Source organism: Caloenas nicobarica, chromosome 2, assembly GCF_036013445.1.
Source record: "Caloenas nicobarica isolate bCalNic1 chromosome 2, bCalNic1.hap1, whole genome shotgun sequence".
Classification (NCBI taxonomy): Eukaryota; Metazoa; Chordata; class Aves; order Columbiformes; family Columbidae; genus Caloenas; species Caloenas nicobarica.
The window spans coordinates 13,571,167-13,587,716 of record NC_088246.1 but is presented as its reverse complement, the minus strand read 5'-3'; the positions used below and the strand labels follow the sequence as shown (position 1 = coordinate 13,587,716).

General features: G+C 41.8%; 1 protein-coding gene across 2 annotated transcripts; it reads left to right on the top strand.

The window, feature by feature from the left end:
- Positions 1 to 350: 350 nt before the first annotated feature.
- Positions 351 to 9,425, top strand: KLF6 (KLF transcription factor 6). 2 transcript variants are annotated; one of them, XM_065629801.1, is made up of 4 exons: positions 351 to 827; positions 3,713 to 4,100; positions 6,128 to 6,251; positions 6,628 to 9,425. In XM_065629801.1, the coding sequence occupies exons 1-4, from the start codon at positions 726 to 728 to the stop codon at positions 6,677 to 6,679; spliced, it is 666 nt and encodes a 221-aa protein (XP_065485873.1). In that variant the 5' UTR covers positions 351 to 725; the 3' UTR covers positions 6,680 to 9,425. The 2 variants fall into 2 exon arrangements, with proteins under 2 accessions (XP_065485873.1, XP_065485872.1); XM_065629800.1 differs by having other exon boundaries at positions 3,713 to 4,286; positions 6,628 to 9,423.
- Positions 9,426 to 16,550: the final 7,125 nt, after the last annotated feature.

The window sequence follows — 16,550 nt, the reverse complement described above, 5'->3', positions numbered from 1 at the left end:
GAGCGGCCGGCTCGCGAGCGCACACCTCCCCTTCCGAAAAAGCAGCGCTTCCCTGCTTTATATACCCTGCTAAAAATAGCCTGCCGCCCAGCTCGCCAATCAGGAGGGGGCGAATTTCGAATCGAGCCAATGACGGGAGCCGTCACGGCCGGGCTCGGTCACGCCAGGAGGAGCCGCGATGCCTGCCGGGCGGCGATTGGGCGGCTCTGACATCATTGGCACGCGGGGCGCGGAGTGCGTGGCGGAGATTGGGCCGCGGCGGCAGGCGGCGTAATGGGATCACGCGGGGCGGGGGAGGGCGCGGGGGGCGGGGGCGGCGGCGCGGCCGGGCAGAGCTTTGAATAGGGAAGTTTCGCAGGGGGTTACATTCGCAGTCAGCGCCGTGTTTGCAAATATTGGGTCCGCTCCTGCGCAAGTGTCCTCCGCCGGCCGCGGGAGGGGAGAGCCGCCGCCGCGGCCGCCTCGGGAGACGTCCTGCCTTGCTGTGCAATTAAACTTTGCATGAAACTTTGGGTCTTTTTTCCTCCCTAAGCTCCTCACGGAATTGATATATATTTATATATATATATACAATTTTTTTTTTCTTCTCTGGAGGAAGGGGGGGGGCTTGGAAACTGTGAGCAGAGGTTTGACACCCCCCCGCACACACCCCGCAACCCCTGCACATAAAGGAGGCATCTGTATTTTTGGTAACCAGCACTGACTTTGTTGTTGCAACTTGAGACATGGATGTTCTCCCAATGTGCAGCATCTTCCAGGAACTCCAGATTGTGCACGACACGGGTTACTTCTCAGCCTTGCCGTCCCTGGAGGAATATTGGCAACAGGTAAACGAGGATGTCGATGTTGTTGTTGTTGTTGTCGGGGTGTTTTTCTTTCTTCTTTTTTTTTTTTTTTTTTAAGCCGTATTAAAGGATAAGCAGATTAAAAAAAAAAAAAAAAGCCCAAGTGTCAGCAGCGACTTTGGGGAGCATTAAGCACAAATGTGTAGAGATGTTTTGAAGCAGGTGTTTCGCTTTTAAACAAGACGGCTTTTTTGGGGAGGGAGAAGAGTCCCGAGGTGAATGTGAGGAGCTGCGCATCGCCGTCTCTGCTGACTTACCGCCCGGCCCTGCGTGCGCGGGGCTGTCAGCCCGGCGGCCTCCGCGCACCGCGGACCCGGCGCTCCGCTCCCGCCCGCTCCACACCGAGTCCTGGCAAAAGTTTTGCGCTTGTACCAGGTCCAAGCTCCACAGCTGGGTCTTGTCATCCGAGCTCCCTGCCTTGGCCAAGGGCTGCTTTCCGCCCCTTGCTGTGTTGGTTTGGGTTTTTTTGTTGTTTGTTTTTTGGGTTTTTTTCTTTTTAATTATTTTTTTTTTTCCTGACGATGATGGGAAAAAAACAACAGGAGTGTTATATGTACGCATACGTACACGTATCTCTGTGTGTATATACATTTATGTATATAATGTAGCTGTTTCCCAGAGCAGCGAGCTTTGCAGAGTCCGTGAGTTGCCAGTCATATGACAGCGATCCCCTTGTGCTAATTGCCTTGGTCGGGAAGGAGGAAGAACAGAGGCTCCTTCCCTTTAATGGACATATTTCGTTGCGTTTTCTTTTTTCCTTTTTTTTTTTTTTTTTTTTTCCCCCTCCTCCTTAATTTGAGCCAAACGCCGGGTTGGCAGGAGCTGCGGTCACTGCTGACATTTTGGCGTTACCCCGGGGGGGTCCGCTGGCTCCGCTCCCCAGCCGGGAGCTGCTCAGCCCGGTGACCAGATCAAATACCTGCTGGCTTTTTAAGAAGGACTGAGGAACCTTTCTGAGAAGGTTGAAATGCAAAGTGTTACAACCTTCACATGCTTACTAATTGTATGCAATGCCTTTTTTTTTTTTTCTTCCCCTCCCCCCCTTCCCTTTTCAAAGAGACAGCTTCATAGTACGTGATTGAAATGGAGCTAAGTAGTTTCCTTCAGGCATTTGGGTTTTTGGCGAAGGGCCAGCCCTCGTTCCCAGTAGCCTTCAGAGGCATTTAAACTCGGAGAGAGCTTCACTCCCGTCCCCATTACTAATCTACCTAATGAGGAATTTAAATTAGCCGGGAATATGAAAGTTTAACAAGATCTTAAAAAAATGCTTTTTTACCTCTTTTAATGGAAAGTCAACACACTATTGTGTTGTCCCTGTCGAAACCTTTTTTGTTTTTACCGTGCATTGTAAACCAGTTACCTAATTATGGACAAATACACAAATATTGTGTGCAGCAGTGGGTTTATTTTGGAGATTGGCTTTTTTGTTTGTTTTGTTTTGTTTTGTTTGTTTTCTCCTGGTTTTGCCCCTGCTCCTAGCCTGGCCAGAACATGTGACCCAGTTTACTGGAGCGGTGCTGGGGGAGAAAGGAGCTGCTCCCATGGCAGCTCGGCTCTTGGACAGATGGGAAGGGGCTGTCAGGGGAATGTGTGGCATTTGGGATCAGGTTTTGCTACCAGGCTTGGAAGAGATGATCTTGCTAAAATAAGTAGAGTTTGGTATGGAAACCTGGTGTGTCCATTTTCTGTGCAAAGCTTTCATATGGATCATTTCCTATAGTGGAAAGTATAATCCCAAAACATCAGCTTGTTGCCATAACAGTTCATACTGGGGTTTTTTTTGGTTCTCTGAAAATGGCTTGAAAGTCAGCAGGGTGAATTGAAATTGAAAACCGCAGCTTCATCCATTTAGGGTGGTTTTGTTTTTTGTTTTGTTTCGTTTCATGGAGTGGAGGGGAATGTGGTTGCGGGGGGGAGGAGGGGGAGAGTTGTCCATGTACTGTTGCATGTATATTTGAACAGAGTACTTTCTTGGCAGATGGTCAGGGTTTTAAAAGGAAGTCTCCTTTGGCATTGCGTGAAAGAAAGAGATGACTCATACAGTTGCACTCTTGGCCAGTAGATAAAGTTCTTGTTCATTGTGGGACTCCCAGCAGGACCTTAGAGTAATTTCCCATTTTGCCTCCTGTAGAATAGGACATTTCTATTCTGGAACTTTTTTCTTCCCTCTCTGTTGTTGAAGTTCCCCGTGTTCCTCTAAAGAGTCATGGGAGCAGTTGCAGTTCTATGGCATGCATGCCAGTACGCTTGGAAATGACATTCTTTGAAAGTCGAGTGTGCTGCGTTCTCATGCACAGGAAATGGGAGGATGTCTGCTGCTCCATTGATGTCCCCAGAAGACGGTCGCGCAGCCCTGCAGCCATGCTGAAATGTGGCTTTGTTTTCTGACACAGTGTTTAGGTTTTTACTGCGTGTCGGAGCACATTGTGTTCAGTTGGGTCCTTTGAGCCTCATGTTTGTGTGAGAGAGATACAAAACAACTTGAAATTAGACAAGGTGCGAGACCAAGGTGTAATTATTTGTTGTGGTTCTCTATGGTCCTTTTCAACATCAGCCTACTGAAAACACAGGTTTTTATGATGAGAGTGATGATAATTTGACTGACTCATTAGAATGCTATTTTGGAAACCAAAGCTGACTTGCACCTTCAGCTGTGCGTTTGAACTCCTGCCCAGGTCTCAAAAGCTGATTTCATCGTAACAGTCACCGAGTTATGGCTGGAGGAGCCTTTAATTTGTTTTGAACCTAGAAACCTCAAATCGAACATACTACAATCCTGCTTGCTTTTTGAAGTGTAAAATACAATTGGTTTTATTTTTAAGCAGCCTCGTAACTTTTCTTTTTTCATTTCCTTCTCTTTCACCTAGACATGTTTGGAGCTGGAACGGTATCTTCAAAGTGAGCCCTGTTATGTTTCTGCATCTGAAATCAAATTTGATAGCCAAGAGGATCTCTGGACCAAAATTATTCTGGCGCGTGAGAAAAAGGAGGAATCTGAACTGAAGAACGCGTGTGTCCCAAAAGAGGACAATCTTACTAGTCAGAACTTAGAGACCAACAGTTTAAATTCTGATGTGAGCAGCGAATCTTCAGACAGCTCTGAGGAGCTCTCGCCCACAACAAAGTTTACCTCTGACCCTATAAGTGATGTTTTAGCCAGTTCAGGAAACTTGAGTTCATCTGTCACCTCCACTCCCCCTTCGTCTCCTGAGCTGAGCAAGGAGCCTTCTTCCCAGCTATGGAATTGTACGCCGGGTGAGTTGCATTCACCGGGGAAAATTCGTACCGGTACCGCTGGAAAGACTGCAGAAAAAGGTACACCCGCCAATGGTGACACCTCGCCAGATGGCAGAAGGCGTGTTCACAGATGTCATTTTAACGGTTGCAGGAAAGTTTACACCAAAAGTTCACATCTGAAAGCACATCAGCGCACTCATACAGGTTAGTAACCGTACGCTCATTAATAAAGAGTTGGCAAGTACTGTAGGGAATACCCCTGACAGTGGTGGTGTCACAGCATTACACAATCACTGGGTGGGAGCCCAGGTTTGGAGAGATGATGTAATAGTATTAGAGGTTTACCAGCATGGGCGACATCACTTCCTTCCTCATTCTCTTCGTAAGCGAGCTGAAGCCAAGAGAGTTGGTGGTAGATTAGTCCGCCGTCCTAGCAAATAGGAGCCGCTCATCTAAATAGGCAATGGTAGAGGAGCTGCGGTGGTGTGCGGTCTTCAGGAGCAAAGGTCTAGCCAAAGTAGGTGCTACACCTGTGTTGGCATTTATTTCTAAAGCAAAAGCAAACTGAGACTTTCTTGCAAAAAAAGGAACATCATATCCAAAGATCAGTCAGATCACTAACTGCTGTAAGAGCTGGTTTTTGTGTTTCAGTCTACATTGGGTCTATATAATCAAGGCCTTGATTGAATAAAGTATAGCTATAGTTGTAAATCATTTAATAGTTTTATGTGTCATTGTTATCAGCAAAAATCTTGGAAAGCCACAGTGTGGTGTAGTCCTTCTAACATATCTGCTTATTGGACTTACAAATGTGTGATTTACTGCATAATTTCATCTCAAAATACTGAGCAACAGCATTTTATTGTTATGGAGCCTGAACTAAAAATAACAACCCTGTGTGTTACTGGGAAAGAAAGTGAGGAAGATAGACACTTCAGGGCTTTTATAAATATTTTATGGTTGAAGTAGCATGCTGATTTGCTTGTTTGAGCGTTATTATTTGACATCTCCTTACGACGGCAGTTAGATATGTAGAGCTGCTCCTTGGCTCAAGAGATATTGTTTAATGTGAGGAATTGGCCTGGCTTTCTTGGTGTATCAATCTAAAGACCTATATAGAGCTGGGGTTTTTTTTGGTTGTTTGGTTTTGGATTTTTTTTTTTTAATGATGCTTGTTGGCGTGGTGCGGTTGGTTTGTTTGTTTGGGGTTTTTTTGCTTGTGTTTTGTTGGTTTTTTGTTTTGTTTTTGTTTTGTTTTCCCCAAGACGTTGAAAGACAATTCAAGGAAAAGATCTTATTTCGACTCATGAGTTCAGCATTTTGTGGCTTTTATGGGAAGTCTGAGCAAGCTCGGATGCTCCCATTGTCTTGCAGAAGTCAGATAAAACAAGATTATTTCAAGAGGAAGACCAGCTTCCACTGAAACCGTGGTGGTTGAGCAGACGTAAATAGCTGCCAGCCTCAGAAGTGTTGCAGAACTGTTGTCCTGGTGCTGTCTGGCTGAGAACGTTCCTGTGAATGGAAGTGGTATTTCTTGAATGCTGAAATAGCAGTGTTCAAAGCAGTGTGCAGGTTTTTCCAGGAATATGTGGCTCAGCAGAAAGGAGGTTGCATGTTGCACAGAGGAGTGAGTGACAGAGGGCTTTGATGCAATACAGTAGCCTAATTACATTTTGGAGCCTGGTTGTGCTGTCTTTAATCACCTTTATGAGGTGAACGATACCTGCTTGGGAGTGAGCCTGCCATTACGGATGAACAGGAATGGTAGAAGGTTGGATTTCTTTGTTTCCTGTGATCCTGTTTAATCGCTTTTTTAAAAGTAAAAATGCGATTATTTGATGTGCTGTTACAGCAAAATAGTTAAGGAGTCGTGTGGATGAATTTTGCAAGCCTTTGCCTATGTGTTCTGAAGCATTTAGATAGGTTACAATAAAATTGGCTGTCTTTGGGGGAGTGGAGGAGGTTTACATAGAAAATGAATGGGGTAGCACCTATCTTTCTTTGAATGAAGTCATGACTAACGTGTAATCTGCTTTTTTTTGTAGGGGAAAAGCCTTACAGATGTTCATGGGAAGGGTGTGAGTGGCGTTTTGCAAGAAGTGATGAATTAACCAGACACTTCAGAAAGCACACTGGTGCCAAACCTTTTAAATGTAGTCACTGTGACAGGTATGTGACTGAAACGCACCTTTTAAAATAGTTATTTTTAATGCTTGTTGGAAAGCGAGCCTAGGCTGCTTTTCCCTTGTGAAGGAATCATCTGGGAACACAACCGTGTCTGGTATTTTACTAATCATTGGGATGTGGTTTGTAGCCCGATGTTGCAGATGACTATTGAGAAGGCCCTAGCGTTACCACTCGCCTCCACAACTCCTGGGTGCCCACAGGCACCTTGAGTGCTCCCGTGTATCCAGGGAATGCCAAATCCCTCCTCCACCAGCCGCGTTTTGGAGTAGCAGAGCAAGGGGGGTGCCTCAGCCACGCGTGTCGCGTCGGGCGTGCCAGCAACCATGGGCTAATGCACAACCTGTCTCTTGCCTTGCAGGTGTTTTTCCAGGTCTGACCACCTGGCCCTTCACATGAAGAGACACCTCTGAATGGGTCAAGAGGTGAATCCTGCGGGCTAAGAGGCGTCAAGGTTGAAGAGCCTTGAGCGGAGGGATGCGTGTTCCAGCCAAAGCATGCCATTTTGCACCCTACCCAGTTGCCTCCAGGACCTCACTTCCTTGAAGGTCTTTTGAGGGCTAATAAGTCATGTAAGAAACGGCATAGCAACCGCGGTGCATGATGTTTGGGGTTTCCTGGACTCATACACTGGTATCTAACCTTCTGAGTGGCTCCTAAGCCTTTGCCGTGAGCATGTGCACTGAGAATGTTAATGATTGGGCGACTGTATGCGATGAGGATCTCTTGATGACTGTATGCTGAGGCACATTTTTTTTCTTGTGGTTGTTTTATAACTGTAAGAGAAAAAAAATAGTCTGAATGTCTTGTATGTGAGGAATATCTCGTGAGATGGGACGACCACCAATCATTTCCAAGGGGTGGGGGGAGGGGTGTCTGCACCTTTGTAGAGGGAAAACGGAGCGGGGAAAAGGGGGACTAAAAAGAGTCAGGATGCCAGAATGGAGATGGGGGACCTCCCCGTTCCTGTGTGAGAGGAGCTTTCGGTGTCTGGTGCAGCTATTAAACGTGCAATGTGTCAAGTAGCTTGTTTTACTTGCTACAGAGCTCATTTGTAATCCATTGTATAAGCTGTGTATTTACAAATGTAACACAACTATAACTTTTCATTATAATACAAAGGTTATTGCATGGTTCTGGGGAACTATATGCTTTTCCATTCTTTAATCAGGACTGCAGTTTTGATTCCAGTTAAGAGCAGCTAAAATACAATTGGTCTAATGTTACATAATGTATGGAACATGAATAATTTTTTCTGTTGGGTGGATAAAACCACTATTGGTTAGAAACTGATTTTTCTCATGCAGCTAATTTTTCTCTTATTTATGCCTTGAGGACTAACTTCTGGTTTTCTAGCTGTTAATGCACTGTTGACCTTAATAATGGTGCCTTATGCAAGTGACCTTCTCTTGTAGGGGGTCTTATACAGGGGTATGGGTGATGCATGCTTTATTAAGGCTCTCTTTTCACCTGGCATTGTACTGTATCAAATGTATAATATGAGGGGAAAAAAAGGTTACTTCCAGGGTCCTCCTTCACAAAGACAAATACAGAGAAAAGTCGTTCATGTCAGTACAGTATTTGTTTAACTTAGACAATTTGACTGTGTTACAGTATAATGCATATGCCAATTGAATACCTGACCAGTTCTGCCACCTTGAGACTTTTTTTATATTGACCTTGCACAACAACTGTGTATATACACACCCCAACTGTACTTAATATGTCAAGTTTTCATACATATTAAAGATACGGAAGTATTAAAAGATGTATTTGCTTAAAAGGCACAAATTTCACATCTATATATCTAGCTATTTGTTGGTCATACAGAAAGAAACTATATTACTTTTTTTTTAAAAGTGGGCAGAAAAATAATTGTGTATGTATATTTGTGTGTACAGTCTGTGTATGTGTGTATATATATAGATAATATATAAATATTTTTTTTAAAAGGAAAAAAAGTAGAACACATAGCTAGAAAATGCCACAGCCCATCAAAATATTCCTTCTCCCCCTTCAATACAGTCATTAAGGAGACAAAGAAATGAAAGATACAGTTAATTAAAATCTAGCAATTTTAGAGGCTTTGCCTTTAGCTTAATGGTACGCTAAAGGCTTTGTTGGCATTCAGTCCTTCTCGGACTGCTGACTGTGTTTTGTAGTTCTTAGGTTGTCTGGAATAGCGTATCTGTGGCCATTTAAGAATTATATGAACCGAATATTGGCATGCTAAAAGAATATTAGCTGTGTGCAGATAAAGTACACTCTGGTTTTGGCCTTCCAGCTTACTGGAGGACCTGTGAGTGAGCTAGTCATTGTGGTGGTTGAGCTCTAATTTTACATAGTCCAGCTAAAATAAAGACTGTTTTTTCCTAGAGTAGAAATAGTCTGTCCAAAAGCGGTATTTTTTTTTTTTTTAAACCAGCTCACTACAGTCAATGCAATGAAACACGTGACCTGTTTCTTTTTCTATTTATTATCGGTCTTGCTTACTATGCTAATATTTTGGTATATCTTCCTGGAAATGTATGTAGATAAGTGGTTTAAAAAAAAGTATATGCAAGTGATCTGGTTCTAAGAAACACACGGGCTTAAATCATTCTCATTTCATTTTTGGTTTAAATTATCTGAAAATGCACTTTTTTTTACTCCCCCGAAACAAACAAAATTTCTCAGAAAAAGGATTTCTGCTTAGGGTTGGGTTTTGTTGTGTTTTTAACTCCTTGTTTGCATTGTCCTTGGCTTGGCCATAGTTCTTATTAAAAAAACCAAAAAAACCAAAAAAACAAAACAAACAAAAAAACCCACAAAAAGTAAACAAAAGCAAAACCAAACAAACAAAAACCCCAAACAAAAAAATTAAACTTGCACTGGCTTGTCTCAATTGTGAAACACCATCAGACTTGTGTGGATGGGGTGGGGCTGTGTGCCATATGTCAAATGCCTGTAATTTTCTTAATAAGCAAGTACATTTTGTTCAGGTGATAACTGAGCCTCAATCAAGCTGAAAAATAAAAAAAAATAAAACATTTTTGCTTGAAATTTAAGAAGAAAAAGTTTCTATTAGTGAAATTTCTTTTTTTGTTTTTGAAGCACCCTGTTATCTAAAGAATCTCTTTGTAAGATTTTTGTAAAAAATTTTGTTTTACAAGATTTTATTTGAAATTGTTTTTTGCAAGATTGTTATATTTCTGTATGAATGTATTTTTTATTGGAATAACATAAAAAGAAATTCTTATCAGCATCATGTGTGTGGTTTCATCTTTCTCCTCTCTGACATCCTACACACCAAACGATGTCAAATACTATGTCAATGCTTTGCCTTGAGTCACCTGGTCACAGGTACAAACACCTTTGGGTCAGGTTGCTTTGTGGAAGACAAGCCCTGATGAGAAAATAATTTTGGCAGTAGAAACTAAAAGTCCTTCTATATCTGAAAAGCTGTTGTTGACTCATCTTTTGTCTCGGTGGAATAAATAGTTAACGCAGTTGTTACTGCAAGACTGCACCTTTATTCCAAATCGTTTGTTCTGAAGAGGTGAGTGCACATAGGACAGGTTCTGCATGTGGGAAAGGAGATGCAGTGGGCATTTAAAGTGAAGGAAAAAAAAACAGAAAGGTGATGGCTGGGCTGGAGGCACCTGTCCTTAACTTGTACTGCAGAGTGGTGGCCTTTGAGCTGCCCAGTGCATGGGGAAGCAAGTCCGAAACCTTGAAGGTGCAGTTGTGGGAAGGAAGGGGAGGAACCACGTGAGACCTGCCTGGCTCTGATGCACAGACCTGAGTCTGCTGTGGGGCTGGTCTGACCCATATGCTGGTGGTGACCTTCAACCAGCCAAATGCAAGCCTCTGTGAAATGCATTTTTTCAGAGCAATGGCTCTTCAAAGCATGCGTGGCATGTACGCTGGCTTGGGACACACGCAGAGCTTGTTTAATGTTGCCCTGTGGCTTCTGCTTCACTCCTGCTGGTGTTAAAAATCCCTCAAGCATTGAGCAAAACCCTTGGCAGAAATAGCAAAGTTGTATGCTGAGAAACTGACTTTGAACATGTGAGTTCAGTTGACGGTAATCAAACATTTCGTGTTTTTAGATGAGAAATGGTCTAAAAATTATGCAGGGAAGAACTGAATCAATAAATGCAGATTGAGGCAGAAGTAGTGTGGAGGAGGGACCCTCGCCACCTATCTCAGTTAGCCCTGAGTAGATAATGTGCCTCCATATAGGCAAGGAAGACATTGCAAATAAAGCAAATTTGTGATCTGCAACTAGAGAGACACATTGCATTTTACCACTGGTACGGTATCTCACAGAATGAAACACAGATGTCTTCTCAGAAACTTAGTTACAGTTGCAATAGAAATAGAAGAGGCTACTGAGGTTTAGGGTTTGTGACATTTTGCCTCCTCATCTGTATACAACGTAGAAATGGAAATATTTTTAAAGAACTGAGCTTGACCTTGGAGGCTCTCCACCCAAAATGTTCAATGGGTGTGTTATACAGAACAAGGATTGGCAAATTTTTGCCTGTTTATTGGGTGTGCGTCATCTAGGGCTGTGTCTTACCGTACCTTCTTAGAAAAAAAAAAAGGCCCGATAACTCCATTATTAAGGACGTTATTGAGATTCCACCCATTTTTTTCTCAGAGGGATTGTACTGAGAAAACAATGGTGTTCAGGAAGAAAAAAAAAAAAAAGGCCAATGACAGAGCTGTTGGGCAACAAGGAAACTACAAAGCAGAAAGCAGTAGCCGTTTCAGGGTCAGTGCATTTCAACATGCACATCTACTGCAAGCTTGCTTAATTCCAGATTTTGAAATGCAGAGCAGATGGGAAGGAGTATGAATTTGAGGGTGAAGAAGTCTGGTGGCTTAGGTATGGACCTGGATTAGTGGCCTCAGCAAGTTTCAACAACTTCAACTGAGGTTAACAAGGTGAAAATAAGGATGGAGCCTCTGAGCCAACTTTAGCTTCTTGCTGCAAAGATTAGATGTGGCGTGTTTGTGCATTTAGGCTCATACATGTGTATGCAAAGGTCAAGATGAAACAGTTTAAAATCCCAACGCAGAACCTGCTTGTGTGTTGTTTTTTGTTTGTTGGTGTTTTGTTTTGTGTTGGTTGGTTTGGTTTGGTTTGGTTTCTTTTCCCTCTTGAGTGTGAAAAATCCTGGCATACAAGTTGTCAGGGCAAGTAGGCATAGCACAGTTCACCAACTTTTTGAAGAATTGTGTATTATACGTACAGCATAACTTTGATGTTCACAATAGACAAGTGATTACTATATTCTGAAATTGGATGTTCGTATTGTTTAGAAGTTACTGTCTCTCTCCCCTCTAAACCATATAATGATTTGTCGCAGACTGAATCTAGGATTCTTGTGCCTGTTGTTAGAGCGTATTGAAGACAAGCTGTGTCTTTATTCTTTCCTCTTTAGGCGTTGTTCATGGTACCTCTGCCTTTGAGTCCGTCTTTTACATCTTCGATTCTGAACTACTTGAGCATTTGCTCTTTATTTTCTTTAATTGCATGGAAAGCTCTGAGGAATAAGAACAACCTCTGTAAATTGCACAGGTAGTAGCAGCAAAATTACAAACAATGAGAAGGAAAAACACTATGGTGATTGTTTCAAAAAGGATCTGAGTGTTATTCATACAGCACCAAAGGAGCAGGTGATCTTACGTATTCACACAACAGGGAGAGACAACCTTTAACAGGAGGAAAGCTCCATGGTCCATCCATCGGAGGTTTCCTTAGCCTTGTCTGGAGGCAGGAGTTAAGGTGGACTGAAACAGTAAGCAGAGCTCTAACTGCACAAGAGCGGATTGGGGGACAAGTAAAGAAGGTTTCCTCTCTGCCTTTTAAAGCCTAGAAGGACCTGTATTCCCTCCTTGTTCCTCCATATTTCAAAAATTCCTTGTAGACAAAATGGCGCAGATAGGAAGTCTCTGCAATAGTTCTTTCTCAAGCTTTTCCAGGTTCGCTTCCTCAGTCTTTATTTTTGGTGACAAGAGGTTACCGAGCAGCTTGTACCCCCACGGAAGTCTGCCTGCTTTTGCTTCATCCCATGGGATTGTGTAGCCAAAAGGCATTAACAGGTACTTCTGAAATAATGACTCTGACATGGCAAGAAACTCTGTTGAGATTATACACTCCAAGGCAATAGTATCTTTATTTTTTCCCTTTAGCTCTTCTACCTCTACACTGGCTGTTTCATCCTTTATTCATGGTCCCTAGATATATGGCATTTATTTTTGATCAAACCTGTAGCAATAGTGTCTCATAACCATTTCAGCTCTTACATATAAGGGAGAATGAGCAGAGAGAGTATTGCTTTTGCACATAGGTCTACAGAGGTTTAATCAGTCTAGGATTCATTGGAGCTACCCTGGGAAATAAGGGTTTGCAGGTTCATGCATTAATATTGTGAGGCCTTGATCGAAAGCTCATTTAAGTCAAGGAGAAATTCCTCACTGAATTCAACTTGCTCCAGACACAGTCATTTTTTCATACAGCTGAACCTGAGGAGGAAGTACATTTCAAATCCATTCAGAACCAAATTTTCACTCAATGACATTTATGACTGTATTTTGTCCATTTCCCACTGAACATTTGATAGCTGGAGTTTACAAGTGCATGCATTGCAAATCTGATTTTTTTTTAATATAAATGTGATTTTCTCCTGAAATTTATTTTTGATTGCAGACTGATGATAAACATCGTAATTTGTTCTGCAGTTTCAGTTACACAACAGCTACACAATAACTTTGTAAGTTATAGCCGTGACTATATTGAACTGTAATGTTTTCAATCTGAATGCTTCACAAATTATTAGCTGAGAAATTATTAACCGAAGAAATTAACTGGATTTGTAGGATACCACAGCAACAAAGGTGGCCTATGGCTTTAAAAAAAGTGCTGCGTCAGATACAAGCCTGCACATTTTGTTAAAATAAACTATTCTGAATTTGCGATTGAGGCTGCAGTTCGGTCATGTTCTTGAAATATAGGTTTATAATTTGTCACAGGAAAAATAACTCCATAAAGCAAAACTGCTAAGGTGTTTTAAGATGATCTATTATGCAGAGGTGTCTAGTACAGCCATTTTGGATTGGTGTCATGATAGGAAACAGATGGTCTATGTGTTTATGTTTAACATTTAAGGAGGTATAGAAAGCAATTGGGAGGTGATGTATTTTGTTAATGGGCGAGTAAAGCCTCATACGTACAGTTAAAATAGAATGCAGAAAACAAGCAACATTTTTTCAGCACAAATGAGGCAATGCAACAACACACTTAAGTAGATTTATTTTACTTGTTTCGCTTTAAATAATTTTAATGAGAAATTCTCTAAATGTTTTTGAGTGAAGATAGAAAGTAATCTGGTAACCACATGTCTTGATGTAAGCCAAGCTGTTCTTTAACAGCACTTTCTTTCAATACAATATAAATTTAGCTGGAATTAGCATTGCTGAATATTAGTCCCTCAGTGCCTCACTTGCTAAACCTCCATGTTCTTTTTATTGCCTCTGTGCATTTCAGAAGCAGAGCGTGTGGTCAGTTCTGGATAAAGGCAAATTATCTGATGAGGCTGGGGAAGGCAATGTATTTGCCAAATTCTGTAACATAACAAACACCTCAGTAATAATTCAGCAAGGCAGCAGATCTGCACTGGATACAGTAATATATTTTTCCTGTAATGTGCTACCTTTTGGATTTGATACTGAATATGTCAAAAATCTAGTTATGCATGCAAAGCTGTATTTTTCTGAATTTTATGTACTTCACCTTACTGTATATTATTTCATTTATAAGATTTATCTTTGAACATGCAGTGATAGTAAAAAGACTATTGTTCATTTCCAAGCTTCGCCAGGCAACTTACTCAGTCTTCTGGGTTTTCCTTTATTTGTTTTTGCTAACTATGAAGAGGACATTGAGGGCAATGGGATTTAAATAGATCTTCACTGTAATTAATTATTCATGAGCAGTAGAAGTATTCGCAGCAGTAGTCAGACATGCAGAAGAGGCTGGGATCCTACTGTGGCGAACCTACAGAGAGAGAGGCTCTTCCATCCAGGTTCTGCCTAGTTAGACCATGGCGCATTTGGAATTACTCACATCCAAAGAGAGAGAAAGTAGTTACAAAATTTGTGATCATCTCAGCGATTTTTCTTTTCTTGGTCAGACAGATAATGCTGTTGATATTTTACCATAATTCCATTCAGTCCCATCTGCCTGTCACAGATGGACTCATTCAGGACACCAGGATGAGAAACCATCATGCAGAACATGGGTTTCAATGCATTTCAGTGAGCGTTGTTAGGTGGGACCTTGTAATGCCCATCCCTGTCTCACATGATTTGGATGTTTCTTATCATTTCATGATTTTGTTTTCTATTCATAACAACCTTTTTCTGGCAAAAAAAATTGGTGTATTCTACGTGAAATGCTTTGGACCTACTGAGATTTCTTCTTGATTTGAAAAAATTGTTAAGAATTAATCTTTAATCCCACAGATAGAAAAGAGTAAATAAGAGATGTAATAATGTTATAGTATTAACGGGATTTGAGCCTCAGTAGGAAATATATGCATTATTCATAAGGACTGGTGGTCTTTAGTGTCCCAACAGCCCCTTGTGAGGCTTTGGAGGCATTAGGCTGGTCACTGGAGAGAGGGTTGCTCTAATGCTCAATAAGCTAAACTAAAAATATCACTAGAATTATACAGCAAAACCTAATCAAATCCTAAATATAAATATGATTATACAAATCCATCTCTTAGTTATTTCCAGAAACCACCCTGCCTCAAAGCCTTGTCAGTGACTTGTCCCTTATTATCTTTAATCAAGCAGAAGAGAGAGGCATTGAACGCCACAGTGGATCCATATAACAAGGCACTGCAGGTGAAATCTATAGTGCTGTGCGTTCCTCTATACACGTCCTGCTGGCCGGCCCCCGCTCCACTACCAAAGGAAAAGGCAGCAAAGAGACAAAGGGATGCAGTGTTTACACAATGCCTGTGAAGTCCTCTGTAGCTTCTTTTAATTTCCATCCCAAAGTCCAGACCACAGATGCTTCATAGGGCAAAACCAGCCAGGATGCCTGTAAGTGAAAATTGTGTGGTAACACGCAATAAAGCAGCTGACTAAAGGATATTTCTGCAATAAGGTTTCCAGCACTTACACAGATGGCATCTACCCAGACTCTGGTCCCTATGTTCTGTGACAGGACATTATTTCTCTTAACTATAATGCCCACCAAAAAAAAAAAAAAAAGCGTATTCTTTCATTTATCCAAGGAGATTAGGCTCTACAGTTTGAATATCTGTCTGAGAGGCTAAAACTGCTAATCACCAAACAAATGGAACTATGCAATTCCATATTAAAAAATATCTTTTTCATTAGACAGTAAGTATCTTGGAATAATGATGAGATCATAAGAGACTAATGTATTTGGCCAAGAGAATGAAGAAGATTCATAGAAGAATAAAGAACTGTGGGATGCATCTCCTTTTGGCACAAAGCGTAGCACCTTAAGTCTGCTCAGGCAAATGTTTTTATGCACAGATAGTTTAATGCAAAGCAGATTTAAACCTCGATTCTGAAATAAGCTCTGTGCAAACAGCCTTCTGACCCCGACCTCCTGTCCCCTGAGACAGCAAAAACCCTACAGGACTTCTTTTGAGCACCATAGAGGACAGGGACCACCCTGAGAAGGGATGCAGAGCCCCAAAAGGAGATGTCCTCATACCTCCTGGGGCTGTGCAGCCGAGGCCCAGGATGCATCAGGACCCTGAAGGTGATAAACCTAAGTGGGGAAATTTGGTCGAGTTTCAGGAAGGATGTAGCTCTGTTTGCTGAGGGACCCTCAGCTCTGTGCCTGCCTGGGTATCCCTTACCAGACAAGGAAGAGGCAGTACCCCCCTGGTCTCCCATACACCTTACTGTGTCCTTTCAATCCATGACATGTAAGTATGAGCTTACAGTTTAAGGATGAAATTAAGTTCTCAATAAGAAGGCATTAAGAAAGAAAAAATAATGGCAGACTATAACGAGCCCAAGAACCTTCATATTTTCTGTTACAATTTGTATACCTATGCACACACACATGCATAAATGGAAACAGATTTTCTTGCCTAGGATTTTTATTTTCTATATGCTCTTACATTCCAATAAAACAGTGTCCTTCAAGAGTCATCTGTGGGACTGATAATAATGCATTGGCCTTAAACTAGTGTGCAAGATGAAACGAGCTGAAAACACTGAACAAAATCAAACAATCTGTGC